Below are 21,962 nucleotides of genomic sequence, written 5' to 3'. Positions count from 1 at the left end.
ATGTTCAGTGCAGTGTTTGTCCCCAAGCAAAGACTGAAGTTTTAGTGTTATTTCCTCAGCTGGTTTAATGTTGTACTCCCAGGAAAAGTGGAGACTTATACTGCCATTTTAACTCCCTAGCAGGGGGAGGACTGAAGAACAACTGGGATGTTGAAAATCTGAGGCTGTGGTGCTGGTTGCAATGGAAGCTTTGGGGCCCAGGCTGTCTTTGAGAGGTGAGCACAGTTTCTGAAGCAGGAGGAGGCGGTCTAGAGGTTGGAGTCAGGGGGAGCACTGTCTTGTCTGTGCATTTTCATGATAGCTGAATGCAGACCAGAGCTCATCTTGAATCCAGTGAAAGGTTGTAACTGGTTTTTATTAAGAAAGATTGTAGGATTAACCTTAAGCAGGACAACTAAAGTGCTTATTCCCTAATAAGACCAGATCTTCCTTCCTTTCTCCTTAACCACAGCAAGTAAGCAAGAATTCTTTTTTTTTTTTAAATTTAAATTATGGATCAGCTGTAGTGTTTATAGCCCACCTCTTTTGGCTGAGAAGAAGGACTGGCCCTCCACTTCTCTCCTGTTTAATTCCAGAAAAGTCAAGGGATCTGGGCATTTTATAAAGAGTCACTTCCTTATATAATCCCCCCCTTCCATTTTATTCATGATTTTTTCTTGCATTTTAAAATACCATCAAATCTTAAATGTGCAATATCTTCATTAGTTGCAGCAGGCAATGAGGAGGGGCCCCAGGGAGGACAGATGCTTCTGCACGTTAACAGGCTTTCATAAGATCTACTGAGTGCACAGTACTGAAAGGAATATAACTTATGATATTTTTGGTTCAGTGGCTGACCTAAATATTGGAAAAGAAATTTGATTCAGAACCAAAACACGTATTTCTTTTGGTGAAATGAGAAATGAAAATCTAATCTTTGGACAATTGGACCCAATTGGACCCACTTTTTAAAGTCTCATGTTATCCTTTTCCTTTTAATGCAGGGCAGGTCTAAAAGACACAGCAGAAATGTTTCGTTTGGAAAATATCAAAAGGACCTGTTTGGGGATTTCCAAAGCAAACTCCTTCACTCTGGAGAAGGTCAGAGTGAAACATCTGTCAGTCTCCTAATCTCTTTTCTTTCCTTCCACTGAAAAATAGAGCTGGTGGGAAGGTACAGTTCATCAAGAGAAGGAAATTCTCCCCTTTCTCTTCAGTATTTTCTGAAAACCAGGCCATCATACTGAAGAGCCTTATTTGCAGATTCAGTGGGAAGTATGCCTAAAGCAGGAAAGAAGAAAAATTCCATAGGAATCAGTTTCCAAGTCAAACAGTTTCTGTGGGTCTGTGTTTGAAATCTTCCCTCTGGAAGCCTAACTTCAGGCATCAACTAATTCAGATTCTGGTTTTATTAAAACAGCATGAGAAGGAAAAACCAGCCAAACAACTCCCTATAACTATTGTAATGTAAATAAATTCTAGTGCTCCAAACACCTGAGGGGCTGATTCTTGTAACAAAAACACCAATAAAAGGAAAGGACAGGTACAATTAGTAAATAGCATTTTTCTAAAAAAAAAAGGTGATTTTATTGAGTTTTAATATACAGCTTTAATATGTTAGGGTAATCATACAAGATTTCTCTTGTGTTCAATTTACACATTACAATACGGACGTGAGCTAAAATCTTTTGTTTTAATGTACAAAAGGAATCCAATGTTGTCCACTAGCAGCTTTGAACTTGGCAAGAAATGTTCTAAAGACTTTTAAGTGCAGTAACAACCATACAGAATACAAAATGATTATAAAGACTTTTCGCCAAGGTATATAAACATTTGAAAACAAGTGGTGCCTGCTCCACAGGGCAGACAACTAGCAAATTAAAAAAAAGTCACTGACCAATGTTCCAGAGAAGGAGGAGCATTACCCTGTGTAACAGTTCTTATAAAATGGCCTAAGAATATCTGTATCATAGAATTTGTACTGATCAGAAAATAGGTCTGAAAAGAAACAGTAGGCAAGGAACTGAACAATCAAAAAAATGACATAGTAATATAAAATATTTCCATCACTATTTAAATGTCAAATTAATCAAGCAATAGTAAAAAAACAACAAACAAAAAAACCAAAGCTCTTCTGTTTAAAATAACAGCACTGTTTTTGCTTATTTTCCAAGATATTTTTTTTCTTATGAACACACTATATACTTGGTTGTTTCTTTCAGAGTAATGTGTCCATCTGGTCTGTCACTTCAGTGAAGCTGATGCACGGTCAGCCCATCACGTCTCACTTTTGACACATTTTAATGCTTTTCTCCCCTTACTTTTGCTACTCCGGTGCCTTCTCTCCTCAAGTTAAATACTTTTCTTCCTTGTCTTTATACAGTGCAGAGTATATGGGCTTAGAACGCGGAGGTTTTCCTCTACTCCAGTTCACTGTCCAGTTCTGAGTTCAGTGGTGTGCAGTAGTTTGGCTTGTCTGAAGGAACGTAGCCCGGGAGGCACAAACACTTGTAGGAACCCTCCGTGTTAATGCATTTGGCGTTCTTGCAGAGGGACATCCTGTTGTTGAGCTCGCTGCACTCGTTCACATCTGCACAGGGGGACACGAAAAGACATGGGCGTCAGCCTGGTGCGCAGGCAAAACTCACTTATTTCCAGCATTGGCAGGAGCAGAGCGTGCTGTTTGAATACACCCAGAACTCTATTTTCAGTTCAGATCAGGTGGAGTTAGGGCTGGGACAAAAGCTGTAACAGAGAGTTGGATGGAGGCGGAAGTTATCCTAGGAAATCAATACTGTATTGAATGACCTTCGACCAATTGCCAAGTCCAAATTCAGCCCAAGCTGCAACCCAAAAATTTAGTAACAGCTTACAAGTTTTTATGTGGTGACTAAAAAGTGGCTTATAAGAAAGAAGCTCCAAGTTCTTAGCAGAATTTTATATAAATAAAACACTTTAGGAGCTACTGGTGTTGTCAGCTAAATAGTTGTGAACAGCAAATTACCTGCACTCAATATTAATAGTGCAGCACTGGCCTGAGACACAGGAGCTACATCTTTTCTTGCTGTGCTGGTTTTGTCTGGGGTGAAGTTAGTTTTCATCACAGTAGCTGGTACAGGGTTGTGCTCTGGATTTGTGCTCAAAACGGTGTTGGTAATGCAGAGATGTTTTTGTTACTGCTGAGCAGCACTTACACAGAGTCAAGGCCTTTACTGCTTCTCACCTCACCAGGGAGGAGGCTAGGGGTGCACAAGGAGCTGGGAAGGGACACAGCTGGGACAGCTGACAAATGACATATCATATGACATTATGTGCAGTATATAAACTAGAAGAAGGAAGTGGGGGACAGTTGGAGTTTTGGTGCTTGTCTCCCCAAGCTTTTCTGGAGGTGGCTGAACACCTGCCTGCCCATGGGCTGTGGGGAATGAGTTCCTTGTCTTGCTTTGCTTGTGCGCGCAGCTTTTGCTTCATCTTCTCACTGACACTTGCCATCCCCATGTTTTGTTGTTTTAATTGAAGACATAGTCATTAGATGTCCTGGTTAGTAGTTGTGCAGATTTACTAGTTTGAGTGAGAGGAATAGTTGGGTCTGCTGACTGCTAAGTAAGTGAGAATCAGGGAGCAAACCCCAGAGTGGTGATCTGCAGATTTACGCAATTCAAACACTAAAAATCTGCTCATGAAATGACTCTCCTCCTCTGAATCTAGTTCCATCCCCTTAGCTCACTAAAGCCTTTGAAAAACATTTGCTCTGCATATTAGTGTTAACTAATTGATAGAAGTTTAAGTTCATTACACAAATGTGTGTCTGCTCATTTCTGGGCTCTTAACTGAGCACAGCTGTAATGAAAAGATGAACTGAGGAATACCAGTGTAGTTATTTCTGTATATTTACTGGCCTTTGCAATTAATCAAACAATGCTGACATCTTTAATACAACCCCTTTGTTCCAGCCCCTCCTTAGCTCAAGTCACTGAGTAAACTGACAGACTAACAGAAGATGATGAAGTAATACGCTGTCCTTACCAACACAAGTCATTTTGGCCATGTCCAGGTGATAACCATCAAAGCAGTCACAGGTATAGCCTTCCTGGACTCTTACACACCGGCCATTTTCACATCCATTCAGAATACCACATTCCTCTGCTTGTAGCTCCTCAAAGCTGTTTAGAAAACCTGGGTGGAGAAAGAATTGCAAATAAGTAAGTGACAGAGCTGTGTGATCAGTATACACAAACGTATAGCCAATGCCTGAGATTCCTGCCAAAGTCTGCAGGAAGGTGACTTTGCAGAAAATAGATTGGCTTTGGCAGATCTGCACCATCTGGAGTTTTAAATGCACTGGAAAAGTGCTGTGATATGCTTCAAGATCAAAACTGAGTAACTTTGTGAACTCTGAACTTTTTATTTTTGTCAAAAATCAGTGATTTTTTTTTTTAAAGGAAACCACATAATTTGTCAGTACATTTTTTAAAGGATAATTCAATGTTTTCTAAATAGCACCTTTTATTTGAATTGGTATGTGTATCAGTCTTTGGAAACAAGAACTGGTGTTGCAGTTTGGGGTAAAAGTTCCTTAAAACAGCATTCTGGAAAAATAAGGCAAGGGGAGGAGATGCGTCCTTGTTTATCCAGAAGTAAACAAATATTAAAAATGTCAACTGCCTTAAGGGAAGTCAGAAGTGGGTACTCCAGCGACATGACGGTACAAATACTTCCATCTACCAATTGCTCCTTGTCACAGTTCTTGATGGTGAGTAGTCAGATCCAAAGAGCTGTCTTTGCATTCAGTGGTTCATACAGTGCCTTTTGTGCTGCCTGTCTTAGGGCTTATTTGGCCGTTAGGTTTTTATATATAAGGAAGGATTTATACTTTAAAAAATATTAGACATTTTTACATGTTCAGAGATTCTGTTTAGGACTGAATCGTTCCTGTTGGTCCTGCACAACTTTTTTTCACTAGTTTTCTATTCGTAGAGCAGTGATGTACCAGGACTGCAGATGGCAGCCCATCACATCAAAAAGACTTTCAAGGAAAAATTTGAGAGCATTTGAGAGTCAGGTTTACCAGCATAATGAATATATAGCAGAGAAATGGAGAGGAAATTGGAGCTGAAGTGGAACAGCGTAGGATACATCTCCCCATCTACCTCATGAGATATAATTATTGTATATATATAATACATAGTAATTCCATGTAACAGCCGTTGGTTTATCTAAAACCAATGGTTGTTTACTGATTTATATTGCAGCAACAATTGTGATATGTAGATATACAATGCTGCTAAGAATATGATTTTCTCCCTTTCCTTGTGCTTGTTCCCCTGTCTTTTAACATTTACTGCATCGTGTCTTTGGCTACAGACTGTTTCTAGGCTGTACTTCTCTAGCACAGTGGGATTCTTTGTAAGGGTCATGCTGGTCAGTCATACACTGAATATGTTCTGGAGACACCGAACATGTAAGGTGACATGAGTACTGGCTGGCACAGGCTACATCTCAGTAACACATCCAGTACACAGGATGTATGCAAGTGCATGGTAAGTGGGAAAAACATTACAGTCCTTTCCATGTACCTAGTAAATCACATCTCAGGGCAACAGGATATTGAGCAGAGTGTCATGATGTATGGTAACAAGGTAGTAAGAAACTTGACCAATTTTCATTTTGCTCTCAAGTCCTCTAATAGAGCTTGCAGGGGGCTCGTGAGGGTCCTTTAAAGTGAAGATTTTGCTAACTTAGAAAAGAAACAGTGCCAAGGGAAATGTGCTCTAAATACACTAATGTTTTAAAAATAAAGGCAGCATTTATTTGATGTGTAGTACATAGACATACGTACATCCACATAGACATTTTTTCACTCCCTCTGTCAGAATAAAGTATGCTGTTATTTAACTAGATAAACTCAAAATATTTATTGCTCACAGCAAGTTCTACTTCACAACATATGCTACTTCAAAACAGCTGGATGGGACCTGGCTTGCAATTCTAATTTGTCTGTTTGCTTATGTAGAAGTTGATTACACACAACTCTCAAATACTACATTGAAGCAAGGGCTGGGAGGTGGTGGTGTAGACTGCAGCAGCACTGTGGCCCTGAAGTCTTTCCATGCCAGGAACATGTGGCAACTCTATCTGAGGGAATACACCTCCCCTGAGGAGAGTCATACAGCCTTGTGGTTTGGGGCTTCTTATGCCTTGGCTTGCCACTGTATCTGAGACAGCCATAGGATGGGAGCAAAAGACATGAGCTCTTAAGTCTCTGTCCCTAAGACAATGGTCTCAGCTGTGGATTCAAAACTGCCTACAATTTTATTGTATTTATTGACTACTGCTTATAACTTGCAAAGTGCTTCTTTCCCCTCAGTATTTCATCTATCACATTGGCTACCAGTCATCTTTCCAGGCTTCTCATTGTGTTTGATAGTTACCATCCGTGTGACACTTCAATTAGACATCAACACCTGGTACTGTTTAATTAAAATAATCTGTCTCTAAAGAAATAAGGCATTACACAAAGTGCAATGTGCACAAGGAATGCATATCACCCCTCTCATAGTGTGCTGTAGTCCTCCTGCCCTGTTTTGACCTATTACCCTGACTTTAAAAATAACTCCTTTTGCAGGAGAAGCACTTTGGGAAAGAGCATAGGGGCAACTTGTAGGCCATGTGTAATATGCATGGGGGGCTACTTGCTCCTGCTATCTCCACTTTTCTTTTCTAAAGCTGTGATGAAATCTGCATGACCTATACAAGGTGGCTGACCTTCAGGAAGATGCCAGGATGTGTAAGCATTCCTCTCCCACAAGTCTTAACAGGGAGCTGGGACAGATGTGTAAAGAACCCCGTTACTCCTGAGGTACAACCAAGATGCTGTATACAGCCCCTCACACCCTGCTGTGTCCAGCCTGAAGGTTGTATGCACACCTGTACTCTCTGATCAGACTGTGCTGTACATTTTCTCCGTTGAGTGAGAACGACTTGCATGCTCTCTATTTCCCCTATATCAATTCCACTGGAAAATCATGGAAAGCTGGTGTGAAGGGATATTTTTTTTTTGAATGAAATTCACTCTGAAGAAATTTGTCCCATGCTCCAGAGTAATTTGTGAGAAGGAAAACTGGCAATCCTTTTGACCTTTAGCTGTAAATCTGTTGGTAAATACAGATTTAGTACACTTGGCACAAACTATTTCATTATATTAAAAACTAATACTGTACTCTGAGCCCAACTGGACTCTTATACAATACTGGCTCTTGAACCAGAACACCTGACTGAAAGCTGGTGTCATAGGAATAACTAAAACATAAATAGGCCACATTACTCAGAAGCAAACAGAAGAACGAAGCCAGCTACAGGGAAAGAAGCCAAGTTACAAACCCTCATTTCAAGTATTTTATATAACAGAGAAACTTGCTTACGGTCTTCGACAAAGTATGGATTAGTTTCTGGAGTGTAGTGCTCCTCGAAGTCAACCAAAGCATCTTGTCCATATGGCCGTCGAGATCCTGGAACAGGAATGTTGCACAGCTGGGCATAATCCTCTGAGGGGGGAAAGAAAATAGGATATAAAATTAATCACACTTGTAACACAGGCTGCATTACATTAGCCCCAGTGAGCTGTGGTTCATATTAGCTGGAAATAAACTTATCTTCCTAGAAAGACCATAAATCTGCAATTTCCACAAAGCATTCTCTCTTCAAGAAGAATGTCATTAAAATGTTAATGAGCCAAATGCAGACTATTAAGTCATAATAGGGATAACACCAGGGACAGATTTGAGTCAATAACTGTACAAAAAGTTATGGGTCAGGTTCTTCTGGGCTGCAAGGGAAACAAGAGCAGGGGGATGCTGTGTATCCCACTGGCAGTGCACCCCTCTCCAGGGCTACAGTTACACTCCTCACTCTGGTGGAACACAGGTTATCCCAGACCATCACAGTTGCTAGCAGAAGCCACCCCAAAAGAAGCAAACTGGAGCAGGTGGGGCTGTATTCCTGGCGCTCTCAGCCAACCTGCAGAAATCACAGTATGAGAAATTCTTCAAAATAGTCCACTTTGTCTGCAAACTGCATCTTGAAGCTACAGGCTACAGTATGAGTGCTGTTCAAAACCTCCTTGGCTGTGAACCTCAAGGGGCGAGGGGAAATGCACAGCAAAAATAGTTGTACTCTCTTTTTCTGCCTCTCCAATAGCTGGACTCCACAAGTTGAAGCAGACCAAAGCAGCTCTTCATTTTAGGTGTCAGAGTCCATGTCTGAAATGCTGATGCACAGTTTGATTTTTTATTGGATTTATTCTGTCACTTCTCTTTCCATCACCATTTACTAAAACATATACGAGACAATTTGTTTGAAAGTAGAAAGGTTATTAAAATACAATGATCCAGGTGCTCCTTACTGTTGCTACAGACTATTTAGCATCTGTTTCTGTGAAGATTGCCTGGTGTTCTCAGAATCAGGCAGAGTAAGGACGGGAAAGAAAACCACCAAAAGAGAGAGAGGGGAAAAAAAGCCCTAAGCAGATACAAAATCCAAGAATTGCAGATGGTTCCAGAGCCAGAAACCTCACGCTGTGTAGAACTGTCCCAGACAGCAAACAGTCGGATAAATCCGGATTGCCTCTAGACAGTGCAGAGCGCACAGTGCAGAGCACAGCCCCACTTGCTGCCCAGCACTGTCATTTTACTTTCACAGGTACTATCTTCTCCACCTGGAACAGTTTTATTTTGTAGCTAAAACATTCAAAAAGTCTGTTTGAATTCTGTGGTCAACAACTTGGCTCTTTGAGAGCATGAGACTGTACAGTAGAGGCCACGCTTGCCTGTGCACATCCAGAACCGTCATGGGTGCCAGTCTGAGTCAGCAGAACAAACTCCCCAGAGAGCATAGAAATCATTCTAAGTCTCACCACCTTCTGCTTCAGGTGCAAGGTGATTTCCTCCCATGTACATCCTTTAGAATATATTTATACACAGTAATACTTATATTCAAACAACCTTCTGCTGTCCCAGATGAAAAAGCATACTGCCCAAGAGACATCCCAAGGCACATGAAAGCAAGCCAGCTTGAGAAAATAAACAACATATCCCTTAATGCACAGCTTCCTGATGGGACACTGTGATAATGAACAGGGTTTCAAGAGCTGTCACAGGACCAGAAACGCCCTATTCTTCCTTCCCCACATTTAACCCCAGATAACAATCATGTATAAGGATCACCAGGCTATCATCTGTGAGAATTGCACCTAAAAGGTTAAAAACACCAGTGTCTGCTTATCTCTTACACAAACCTGGAGATGTTTGTATGGGAGATGTGGATGGAGATCTGCAAGGTTGGTATGAGCAGCAGTTGAAGGAGGGAGTCTTACGGAGTTTTAGAGAATGCAGAATAAATGGACGGTTTCTACACAGAATCTTGAAAGCCATGGTGCCCTGAGTAAAGCTTTTTGTTTCATTATCTGTGAAAGGATGATTGACACCCCCAAATATGATAATGAGCTAAAAAAGGTGTACATGCTAAACATATACGAGTACTTGACTCTTGACCCAAATCATTTAAAACGTCATCCTGGGAGGGAACAGCTAAGATCAGGGTATAAAGGATATTGAGGAAGTTACCCCCATGAGATGGGACAAGAAATTGAAAACCCTGAAGAGGCAGTTGGCGGGCTCTGCTCCTCTTCCACCCAAGATGGGGACACCTTCTTGGCAAGCACTGTGATTTCACCTTTTTCAATGAAGAGTACCTTTATTTTGCTAGCATTATAATTAAACCCATGTATTAGCACTATTGCAGTAAATGCATTTATCAGTGACAATTCTGAACTCTTTGTATCTGTCATGTGAATAAACTTTCTGTTTCAGCTTTGCAAAACTGTCTCAGTGAAAGTCCCTGGGGGCTCTGGCAGGCAGAGCTTGACTCTGATACGGGCTTATACATATAATCCTTTTGGGAGTAAGACTGGACTAGACTTCTCTCTGAGAAGGAGTTCTGAACCTCGTCACTCAACTGGAGGGCCTCCCTCAGCCACACTTACTCTTTATCTGACATCATCTCAGATGGCTCTTTCACCACTGTGTGTTGAGCTACTCCTTATGCCCAAGGGCTTCAGTATGTACGCAGAGAAAAGCTGTGCAGAAATGTGAAAGCACTTTCTCACAGATGCACACAACTGTTCTTGGCAAAGGAAATCTGTGCTCCGCCACATCTGGCCTGTGTGGAAGAAACCACCACACAAAACCAGTCAGTGACTGGTAAGGGGACAAGGCAAGCAGGTCTGAGGGGTCATTACTTCTTCCACGTGAATGGGACCCGATGGAGAGGACTGGACAGAACCTGTACACAGGCTTCTAAGATTACTTGGTGCTGATTTTGGACTTAGTGATACCAGTAGTAGAAACAATGTTTTTCTTCCGAAGGAAGCAGTCAGAACATTTGACAGTCTATAGGGCTGGAGCTCTCATGTATGAGAGCTGAGTAGTTTGAAGATTGTGCAAGACTACTTTATTGCATGTTTTCCAATACAGAATTGTTATCTAAAGAAGAATAAAGAATTGTTGACAATAGAAACATGTTTCCTGCCACACTGGTCCTTTGCCAGTCAAGTTCTTGATGTCTGCATTTTTAGGTCTCATTATAAGTAAATTAGAGGCTCCAGAATGACAAAGGCGCTGTTGTAGGGCATACTGTAAACTTGGCATTTGTTACAAGGAATTGTAACCATATCAAGGTCTTTCACAGGACTGTACATACAACTAGAATAATCCATTGGCCTTTTGAAGTCCATTATTAACCATTTGTTCATACACTTTACTCATTCAATAATTCTATACATTATTTGTATCTAGAGCTTTAATGCAAAAGCTGACAGAGCATTTAAAAAGTCTTCAGTTGCTTTAGAATATGCAACACCTATCCTCCTTATAGATCATTTACATCATTGTTTTGATAAATGCTGTGGTGATCTGGAGTTACCTACAATACTCTCTTAAATCCTATATGCTCTGTTCAGCTGTCCAAACACCACAGACTTTCCCTCTTGCCTTTTTTAATGTGTTGATTCAGTTACTGGTTGTTCAGGGCATAAACTCAAGGAAAGCAACAGCAACCCACCTAAGAAACCAACAGTAGAAAATCAGGACTGATAAAAAGGCAAGTTACTTATGGCCCTTTGCTGAGATTGCCTCCCCCTGCCCCCAGGGAAGGAAAGAGCAGGCAGGTACAAAGACTGAAAGGTGTTTGTGAGGCCACATTCTGGAAAGATCATGAGAACCAGCATTTTGAGATATAAGGTAAATGAGTCTTGGATGCCTGAGAAGAATGAACCCATCGGAGTTCCCCTCTGGAGCACAGAACACGTTACTGCAAGACAGATGTGTACGTACAGGTTCTGTGGCTTTAAGCTTTTCCCCTGGCTGTGCTATGTTCCTGCAGTGCAAATCAAAAATAGACTATCTTGGGTCACTCACTGGGCTCTATGCTGGTCGCTTTTCCAAGGGAGGGAACTAAATGAACTGAGTGCTGTAAGATTTGTGGGTAGAAGAATGACATGGGACATGACAGGAGGAGACTTAGATCAAGAAGGCGGCAAGAGGGCAGAGAGCAAGGGAAAATGTGTAACTGCCCCTGAATGACAAAACCATTTCAGCTGTCACAGAAATTAATGTCTGCTTTAAAAATAATCTTTCATTTAATGTAAAAAATTTAAATAATTAATTTTCTGTAATTCACAATCAAGGAGAAAACCTTTTTTCTAAACAGATTTATTTTCTCTGCTCATCTTCTAGCTGTGATCAGGATCAACACAACTGCACTTCAAGAGGGGAAAAGACAGACTTGTGGTTGTAATATAATTTAGTCTACACTGCTCCATGTGTTTTTAAGGTTTTCTCATAACTTGCAAATGAAGCACTGAGACAGCTTGTTGCATGACATAGTATAGCTATTATAGAAGGAAGCTGATGTATGCTTCCAAAAATGTAAAGGACATTTTTAAAGTCAGATGTGTGCATATAAAACAAGCATGTTAGGGGATTACAGCTAGATGCACACACGTACTGGCACAGGCATTAGCCATAATTGGTGATGAAAGCTAGGCTGACAGAGACAAAGCAACATAAATTGGACAGACTGACTGGCTTCTAGGTGCTTGTTAGCACAAGTGCAGCTGTGCAAATGTGCATCTAATTTGCATCTGCAGTTGTAACTGTGCACCACTCTGAGGGCCTTATTTGTACCTGGAGGCCTAAAAATCCTAAACTCTCTAGTTGGAAATATTATTCTATATTTCATATATTTAAAGCAAAATATTATCTAAAAAAAAGCTTTTCCTGACATAACCATGAAAGAACTGCACCACAACCAATCCTAGCTCTTGCCCATGAAGCAGCTTTGTATCTGTTCCAGCTCCTCAGAACTGTCATCATTGCACACACAAAAAAGGAGCCAAAGCTATCAACACCAAGGCAGTTCCTTCAAACAGTTTCACCACGGAAGAAATCACCTGAGGGAAGCAGAAAGCCAAGAAAGCATTTATTATACACAATGCATGTCCCTTCCCAACCAGAGGTTCTGGACATCAGTCTGATTTGGTTAAGTTTATGCTCTCTCAGGAGAATACATTGTCTGTGGACTAAAGCTGAAGTTATTTCTGCTCTACATTTAGATTGTGCTGTTTGACAATTTAGGTAAGTACATTGACATCTTGCATGAAGAGTTGCTGAGGTTTGTGGTGAACAGCATTGACATATATTCTACAACTCTTGGTGCTGAAGAAAAAGGGAAGGGTACCAATCTTGAAGGATTTTTTCATGAGTTAAGAAGGATATTTATATCCTCACATGGAGATACTCTAAATGAAACAGCTGAGGAAGAACTCACAGTGGATGTAAAGCTGTTGTTACAACTGAAGTAATTACTAACCTGATTATTTCAACACCTCTCAGTAGTCACCTTTTGTTTCTCAACTAATGCTGTTCAGATTTCCTGAAACAATCTTTCTTTTTCCTACTGCTCGAGGTAGACTGGTAAAAGTTGTAATCAGAGTCAGATTGTTTCTGCCACAACTTTGCAAATGGCTTTCTGACTCCTTGCTGACTCCCATGTATGCTTGGAATTGAGTTTCCACGAGGAATGCCATTCCAAGGCTATTCTGCACATGTCTCTTAAACTTCAGAAAAAGCACTGAAAATCTTCATGAACAGACACAAAAGCAGTTACAAATCTACACAGCAGAGCAGAAGACTTTGAATAGCCAAGGCCAAATCACTGTAATGTTTTGAACACAAAAGATAATCCATCTGTCCAGAGTCCTTACCAGAAAGGAAGGAGGCACAATGCCATCCTAAATGGAAAGATGAATAATCGTCTCCAGAAATTAATCCAGTGCCTTCCTGCTAATTATTACCTCTCAAAACAAGGCAGATGGAAACTCATCCTTTACACACATTGGTTTTCCCTCTACTTCCAGATCTTAATGAATGACAATAGCCAGAACTCAAAGGGAACACTGTGTCCTCATCATATGGAAGCTCAGCCCAGAACTAGCTCATAACGTAGGATACATATAGTTCCTTGCAACAAAAATGCAATCCAAACAATCTGTTCTGCCAGAAGGGGTAGAATTCAACAACTACACGGAGGCATCTCCAAGGGTCTGCACCTCAATCATCCAGTGTCACTTTTTTAGTCCATGGAAAGACGTAACCACTTCTGGGACACCATCTCATCATAAAGTAGATGTCTAGAAAAGGTCAGAGGAATCTAACCCTCAGGGTGTCTGTCTATGCCTTTCTTCTGAGAGAAGGGGAAACTGGTAGGACCAGCACGTAACTGGTTTCTGTATAAAAAACACGTGAAATTGGCCAAGAGAAATTCTATATTATACAACAGCCCAGGTGACTCATGTTACTTGCTACACTCATTGCTCTCCTAGCCTGGGCTTTGCAAATGCCAAAGTGGAGATAAACTTCAAGCACAACATGAGCCTTCAGCAGTTCTTTATATGACTCCTAGTCCCATGCAACATCTGTACCAACTGGACTGGAGTTCTACCACTGTCCTTCTTGCAGATCTTGCAAACATAAAGTAGTTCCATGAAAACCCACAAACTACTAGAATTTATATCTTACAGTACAAGAGTAAAAGGTATTTAGGACGTTACACAAATGCTGGTGTCCTTTACAGTTGCCTAAGGATGCGTTTGTGACCTTATCCTAGCAGTCAGAGCACCAGCAGGTTCTTACTTATAGATGTAGTAACATACCCGCTCCCTCAATAGTCATGAAACCATCTGTTAAGCACTGCATTAACAAACTGCAAGACAGGTTTCCAAAGATGGTTTTACAAACACAGAAGTGGGCAGTGTCCCTGAATTAAACCCTGACCCTGGGATACCATCCTACTCAACATTTTCTAGCTGTTACTCCTACAGCTCCCTTCACATTTCCTGTACTCTGTAACAATACATCTTGTGTAAAATCCACTCCAGTCCCAGAAGGTCTCACAGGAGCTTCTGGAGGCTCAGCAGGTTTATAATTCAGGTGCTGCATGTTCAGGTTAATGTGAAGTCTGTATGGCCTTATTTTAGAGCCCAGATTTGTTCAGTCTTGGCCAGTTGCTCTATTTTCTGGCATGGCTGCTTTGACCCAGCTGCTAAACCCATTGGTTTAGCAGGACCAGTTTAGCTGGTCCTGCGGCCAGTTACCCGAGCACAGACTCTGGATGGAGACACTTGGGTCTTACAGCACTGGGAGTAAGCTGACCAATGAAGTGGGACTTCTAAAGGCAGGTCAATCCAGCTTGATTATTGTCTTTTGGGTGGGTGCAATGAAGAAAGGATGGTTTTGCTTTTGTCATCTAAAAAATATCCAATTTTCTCATTTTCCTCAATTGGTTAATTGTTACAGATTGCAAATGACAAACCTCAAATAACACAGAGGTTTCTTAAGGATAATTACTAAAAGTTCTTTGGGCAAGTACAGCCTAACACCACAATGAGCCCAGAGAGAATACATTTCAGTATTCATTCAGTATACATTCTGATATTGGATGCAATCTCTGAAAGCCTTTATCTCTAGTATGATGATATCATAAGATCATAATGTTAGAACCAGCGTGATTGAAAACAATCTGTGTCTTTGCTTCTTTTGTGTAATGAGAAGACAGTCTGCCCCACAACATGTTAGTGGGAGTATTTGTGTGAGTTAAGATGCACTCAATCACATCATGTTTGCACTATTTTGATCAGGACTTTGATATAGTATTATGAGTTTCTCCCTTGATGTTGCCATCAAAATACTTATCAGTCTTACTGTTGTTTAGATGTTGCTGTTCAGCTGTGTTCCTTCAGTAGGTGCTACTCCTTTTTGTCTCAGGCTCTCTCTGTATCCTGAAATGCACCCCATTTTCACTGGGGTAGATGATCAAGCATCCATTAGTAGCTTTTAGAAAATCTCAGCAACTACATAAATTCTGTTTTTGTGCCAATGAAGGGCTGGATTTCTTTTTAATTTATATGGATCAGTTCTTAGAGAAGTTCTTTATCTTCTCACTGGTTTTATGCTGGACGCTACTTAAAGAGGACATTTAAATGTTGCCATGAAAAAAGGAAATGCTTTCAAGAAAGGCTGGAACATGAAGGTTAGAAGTTATTTTTATTAAAATGAGAATTAGTTTTAGGAGAACCTTGCAAATATTTCACTTATGGTGGTAGGTCTATATTTCCTCCTAAGCGATCAAGATCCTCAAACAGAAGGGGAGTATAAACAATGTAAAAAGGAACCAGAGATCAGTGAATGATCCATGATTCAACCCATTTCATGGTGAAAGTCTTCTGGTGATAATGCTTTTCACATCCCTGGGTCTTCTTTAACACATGTAACAAATCTTCAGAATGCCCCTAACTTGGGAAATAAGCAAAAACCTGCAGTAGTAAATCTGGCCAACACAATACACAAGTATTTAAAAATGGAGGAATTCCAGGTTCCCCAGCCAGGACTTGAACCTGTGACCTCCTGGCCCAGAGGTGTGAAAGCACTCTCTTGAGCCAATGATATCACTTTAAGTGCTGCAAACTGAAGACATGTCAAATGAATCATTTATTCAGTTCAGTCAGCTTTAAATTTTTCTTGGTAAATGTTCCTGAAAACAGAGAAAGGCTTCCAGGTTTCTGTGTGTGTGCGTGCACATGTGTGTGGGTAGACATGAGCGCATACCGCCTCCGCTAAGAAATGTCAGCTTGTATGTCTGGTCTGACATAATAAAGACCTAATATGCTGCTTTTTTTAAAACTATGTTCCAGTCTATAAGGATGATTTAAAGTCTATGGAATCAAAGTATGCCATATACTTTCAGTTAAAGCAGATACTTTTCAATGCATATTAAACTTCACTTAAAAATTATTTTATGTCTGGAGGAAGATGTTATGATCCAACATAATGCTCTTCAGCTTTAGCTGAGGGTCATCCAAGTCACATTTAGCTTGTTATCTATCCATCAGGAACCTTCAAGTCATTTTAAAAATTAATTTCTCTATTTTCTTCATAGAGGTAGTGGGGATTTGCACTCCACTGCTGTCACAGGATTGCTGCTCCAGAATCCTGTGGTCCTAATGATCAAAATCCATCTAATTTCAAGCCTAAATATGTTCAGACTGAGCTTGTTCTGATTTCTTCTGCACTTCAGCACAGCTGTTTAATTTAAAAGCCTGTGGGAATCCTCCATTGCAGCCTCTGTCCTGCATCTAGGTTTGGCTTTTTTAATTTTCCCTTGTAAAACAGGTTTCTCCATTCCCTGACCACCTTGGTAATCCCTCTCTGTTCCTTTCCAGATCTCTCCTGCTTTAAATGTAACTTGCTGGGAATCTACCTACCTGAACTGTCTCCCAGGAATGGCTTTCCTTCCTTCTCTCAGGACTGCATGCTTGCACGACACAGATGGATCACTGTCACCATGCGATGACCAGTGTACAAACAACAGCTCCTTTATTATGCTCTGCCTTTCTGCCTGAGGAGCTGAGTCATAGCAACAATTCTTGCTGTTAGCTTTTGCCCTGTGTTTTTGTCACTATTACATTTCATTCCATTGTAGTTGTTGCTCTAGCAGGTGCAGTAATTCAGTGCCTGGGAATGTCTTCCTCTAAGATTTGTTCTGACAAAGACATTTTAGAGATTTTCATATCTTATAAAGCAAGGTGCTGTCATACCCCATTTTTGTTCAGTCTCTTTCTGCCTCAGCCAGCAGCCACTCCAGCCAACATCATCAAAATCAGGTGCTTTTTTTCAGTTGCTGCACTTCCAAAGCAAACTCAAACAAGTACAGATCTATAAGAACAGCTTCAAGGACCTTGCAAGTAAATTATAAAAACATAAAACCCAACCAGACACAACCAACCACATTAATCCTTCACTGAGTTTCTCTGTTGCTTTAACTGCAGGGTTCCTGCTACAAGTAAAATGTACTGCTTTAGCCACAACATCATGGTAACACCAGCCCAAGTAAAAATCCAGGTATGATCAGAAGAAAATGCCTCAGTAGTTTAGCATGGTTCTCCTACATGGGAAACCGTATTACTGAAAGACACGCTTGTAGTAAGAAAGCTACATCCAAAGTAGGCCTTGCAATAGTTTATATGGGGAAGCAGCTGGGGTGGTACCAAACTGTATATACCAGGGCTGACATCTTGGGCACAGCATGACACAGACCTATGCTGCTTCCACTGGTTACTTCTAGTCCCCAGAAATAAGTCTGTGTGTCAATGACAACATTTCTCTCTATAGCCACCTAGCTTTTGCAGTCGCCACAAGAAGCAGCTCCTACCTGTGACAGCTTGGAACAAAGTCTCATTTCTGAACACGCAAACAGAACACAGTCTTTCAAAAATACGACTGTCAGTCAGCTGTCTTTAAATTCTGTTCCCTGGAACTTCTCCAGTCCTTACCGATGCTCCATTTCCCTTATCTATCAGAAATTGTTCACCTATACGTTTCACAGCCTCTGAGCATATAGCCATAGAATAACAACTCATTCTTTGAGAGGTGCAGTGATTCTAAACCACAGCTTACCAAATCCTTCTTGGGGAAATGGCACAAAGCTGTGCCAGGGCAGGTTTAGATTGGACATTAGAAAAAAAATTTTTACTGAAAGAGTTGTCAGGGCCTGGAACAGGATGCCCAGGGAGGGGGTTGAGTCACCTTCCCTGGATGTGTTCAGAAAAAGGGTAGATGAGGTACTTAGGGATATGGTTTAGCTTAGGATGGGAATGGTTGGATTTGATGATCTTCCAAGGTCTTTTCCAAACTTGTGATTCTGTAATTACAGTCAGCCTGGCAGAATATCACACTGAAAACGCATCTGAATGCATAATACCAGCAACAAAAACTCCAAACCAGTTCTGTAACCTGTTGAGTATCAAGTGTGTGTGTGCACATGAACTGCATTTTCACAGATGGTATTTGAATTCTCAGCCATGTTAAGAACTCTGCTACCCTTAAAATGCCCTCCTGTTTCCACCAAGGTTCTAAATTGCCAGCTTAACAGTTTCACCTAAAGGAATCAGGTCCTGTAAGTGCCAAATAATGCAAGCATCCACATTTTCAAAATTTCTGATTATTTCCCCTTAATTAATGAGAAAAGTTTCCATTATTTCTTGGAGGGTTAATTTTTTTTCTTCTTTCTTATGTTAGTAGCCCAAGCATTAATGGATTAAACTGATTAGGTATTTCAACTTTTGTTCCAGGAACTGACATGTGCGTTTCCTTACCTGATTCCTTCATGGGACACAGGGCGCACTGCATGCCCCAGGCTTCACCGTAGAGGCAACAGCACTCCGTGTACGTAGTCTGCTTTCCCACCAGAGGTCGACTACAAACAAAATCATCGCTTAGATGCTGCCAGCAAAGATCCTGGTAGACCTCAGTTTCTTCAGTTTGTTCTGATGGAGAGGACAGTGTTAGATCGTCATGGCAGTGCTGTTACTGAAAAAAGATACTGGCATAATGCAGAATTTTCTAAACTTACTAGAAAAATAGCCTAGTTTTACAGACTGAGCTGAACACAAAGTTTAGAAGTCATGACCATTTTTAAGTGCTGGAGGTGGCTTATTCCTTGAGTTTTCAGCTTTGGGAAAGTCTTTAAAAGTTTTGATTTGGTGTTATTAGGCCAATTTAAAAGCACATTAGATTGGACACCCAAGTCGTCAAAGCTTCCTACATCAGTAGTCATTGTTGAACACTTAACATAGACTCAGCTCTGCTCTCATGGAGGTTAACAGAGCTTGACAAAAACCAGTGTTAGGACAAAGGTGAATATTTGAGGAACTCCATCCATGGCATGAATCTGTAAAAGTTGTTATTTTGCTCTTCTCAGATTGCCATCGGTGGCATCTGAAGGGCAGAGCCGAACAAAAGATTTACATGGGCTCAATGGGAGACTGGACAGATACTTGGAGGAGAGTGCCATTAACTACACAGACAAACATCAGGCCCAGGAAATCCCCTGAGCCAAAAAAATAGCTGGAGGCTGGGAGAGTGCTGGGGAGGGTGAGGAGAAGTATTGTTTATCTGCTCTTCTGGTCCCTAACCATCCACTTACAGCTATTGTTAGAGACAGAATACTGCTGTGAACTACTGTCACATTCTTACAGACATTAACAAAACCATGTATTTTTGTCAAAGCTGGAATATTTCAGAGACATACTAGTTCTGACAAAGATCTCAGTGGGAACAATTCCTAGTCCTAGCAATCTCTGATCACTGCTTATTGGAGGGAGAGGAACAGTGAACTTAATCTTCCACTTGGACTCTCAAAGCCTCAGCACAATTATTTTGTAAAGACATCTGCAAGGTTTTGATTTTGTTCCAACACAGAGAGGAAAATAAGCGGTGTCACAAACCAAGGTTGTGTTTTGTCTGTGCACATCCATTTGCTGCATTTTTAGGTGACGCGCTGGCTCATGGGGTGAGCACAGGATTGAAACTTAGTTCAAGAGTAAAACGGTGAGCTCCCAAAGCGCAGAGGTCATCGGCATTTAGATACCTATTCTACTAAAAACTTGCCAGAACACGCAGTGGAGAGCAGCAGTGGGCCTCTGCAACCAACTCCAGATTCTGCTGGCAGCAAGGAGTCAGCCTGTCCCCTCCTCCTCCGCGTTAGGGAGGACAATGCCAGTACAATACATACAAGGCTGGAGCACTTTGTGCTGGGCGAGAAGATCATTGCAGTGTCAGCCCCAGTGTCACATGATGGAAGACCCTTTGGGCCCTTGCATTCTCTTCACATCCCAGATGAACCCAAAGGGCAGTCCTGCTCTTGGTTTGTTTAACTGAAGATTGAGCAATAGAGATGCCGTGGTTCTTTCACAGTTTCAGGCAAGAGAATGACCACATTAATCCTCAAAAGTATCAGTCTTAAAATTTGGAGTGACTAAAGCAGGCATTCAGTGTGTATTCCCATTTCCTTTCACAGAGGCATCTTAGGAAAATTCATTGCAAGTTGCAGGGACCAGAGGTCTGGATTAATGGCTACACAGTGCCAATATTAATCAAACCCATTGTAAAATTTCTTTCAAAGATGTGTGTGGCATGGACAACGCTGTGCAGGCTGCATAATGCTCGGGATTTCTGAGACGTTTCTAAGAATCTCACAATATCTTAACATTTTTTCTGAAATCAGTTGTCTACTGAAATTAAAAAAATCCAAAACCCCTTACTTAACAGTGATGCTGCAGCCCACAGCTCGAAAATGTGAGCTCAACTTGCCTTTTATATCAATCAATGGAAAGCAGAGATACAATTTCAGCTATTTTCTTCTATATCCTGTTATTCCTGTTTTTATTCCTTGCTTCATTAGAATCAGTTGCTCACTCCAAACAGAATCTCCAGAGTTAGCCCACAGCCAAACCCCAGCCCGGGTGAGACAGCGAGCAGGCTGTGCCTCATTACCTACAAGGCTGGGCGAGGCAGATGTGGAGCTGGTGCATCAGGTGGTTGAAGACTCTCCAGCCCAAACCTAATCTCATGAATACTTCCAGCAAGCCCCTGCCTGTATTGGCAAAGTGGAGCCCTGTGGAGGCCTAAATCATGATGCCTTCTGGATCAACAGATGGTGGTCCAAGCACTGCCTTCTAAACTCCTCCAAAAGAGCAGGCTCATCCAAGCATGACCCAGTCTGAAGCTTACTGGGGTCCGTAGCCATGTCAGCACCACCTCGTAGAGGTGTACTCACTTCAGTAATAGGTATAATGGGTCATACCACTTGAATCTGCTGGTCTGATGCATCGCTTTTCTGTTGCGTCCAGAACCATTGGGTGTGTACAGAAACAGTTGTAAGATCCTTCTGTGTTAATGCACTGGCCATCAATACAGCTGTTTGGGTCCTGACATTCATCCGTGTCTTTAAAATGGAAGGAAATGTATCAAGGAGAGCCAGCACAAAGTAGTCGCATTGTGTTAATCCATGTTTATATTCTCCCACATTAGGAGCAGACTTCCCTGCATGCCTCCTGGGAATGACCACAAACACCAATTGCTGGCAGCAAAATCCTGCCTTTGCCCATGGAGGAGGGCAGACAGATCAGCAGGATGCTGACCTCTAATCCTAAAGTACTAGGGAGCATCTGGATGAGGAAGCTTGCTGGGGGGGAGTAGAGTGCCAGGCACACCAGGCACCCAGCACAGCTGCTGCTGCTTCCCAGGAACATGTCCCTCAGAGCAGTACCAGCAGGCATTAGAGGTGGGCATACTCTCCGAGATTCTTCATGAGCTGCTCAGAAGGGATCACTTTGCCTAGCCACAGTAGTGCTATTCCTTAGTTTGTTTTGGAGAGGAAAAGCAGAAATTTAGCTCTAAGGGAAGAGCAGACCGTTTTACTTTGAATAAATTACATTAAATCAGCAAAACCCCCACCCTTTGTAATGAGCAATCATAGAATCCCAAGGCTCTCTTACTGCAGATGCAAAAATTACTCCTATCATTATACTATAT

General features: G+C 41.4%; 1 protein-coding gene across 1 annotated transcript in view; it reads right to left on the bottom strand.

Moving 5' to 3' along the window:
• Window positions 1-2,399: 2,399 nt before the first annotated feature.
• LTBP1 (latent transforming growth factor beta binding protein 1) overlaps window positions 2,400-21,962 on the bottom strand; it is a gene marked incomplete at both ends in the record, with an annotated part of 202,344 nt that continues 182,781 nt past the window's right edge. The window contains 5 exons of the mRNA XM_084262367.1: window positions 2,400-2,569; window positions 4,006-4,155; window positions 7,401-7,523; window positions 18,743-18,913; window positions 21,232-21,372. Coding sequence (XP_084118493.1) covers window positions 2,400-2,569; window positions 4,006-4,155; window positions 7,401-7,523; window positions 18,743-18,913; window positions 21,232-21,372 — 755 coding nt within the window. The remainder of the gene's footprint in view (window positions 2,570-4,005; window positions 4,156-7,400; window positions 7,524-18,742; window positions 18,914-21,231; window positions 21,373-21,962) is intronic.

This window comes from Gallinula chloropus (assembly GCF_964237585.1).
Source record: "Gallinula chloropus genome assembly, chromosome: 3".
In the NCBI taxonomy this organism is placed as follows: Eukaryota; Metazoa; Chordata; class Aves; order Gruiformes; family Rallidae; genus Gallinula; species Gallinula chloropus.
Note: the sequence above shows the minus strand (reverse complement) of the source record. Positions and strands in the feature narration are given on the sequence as shown.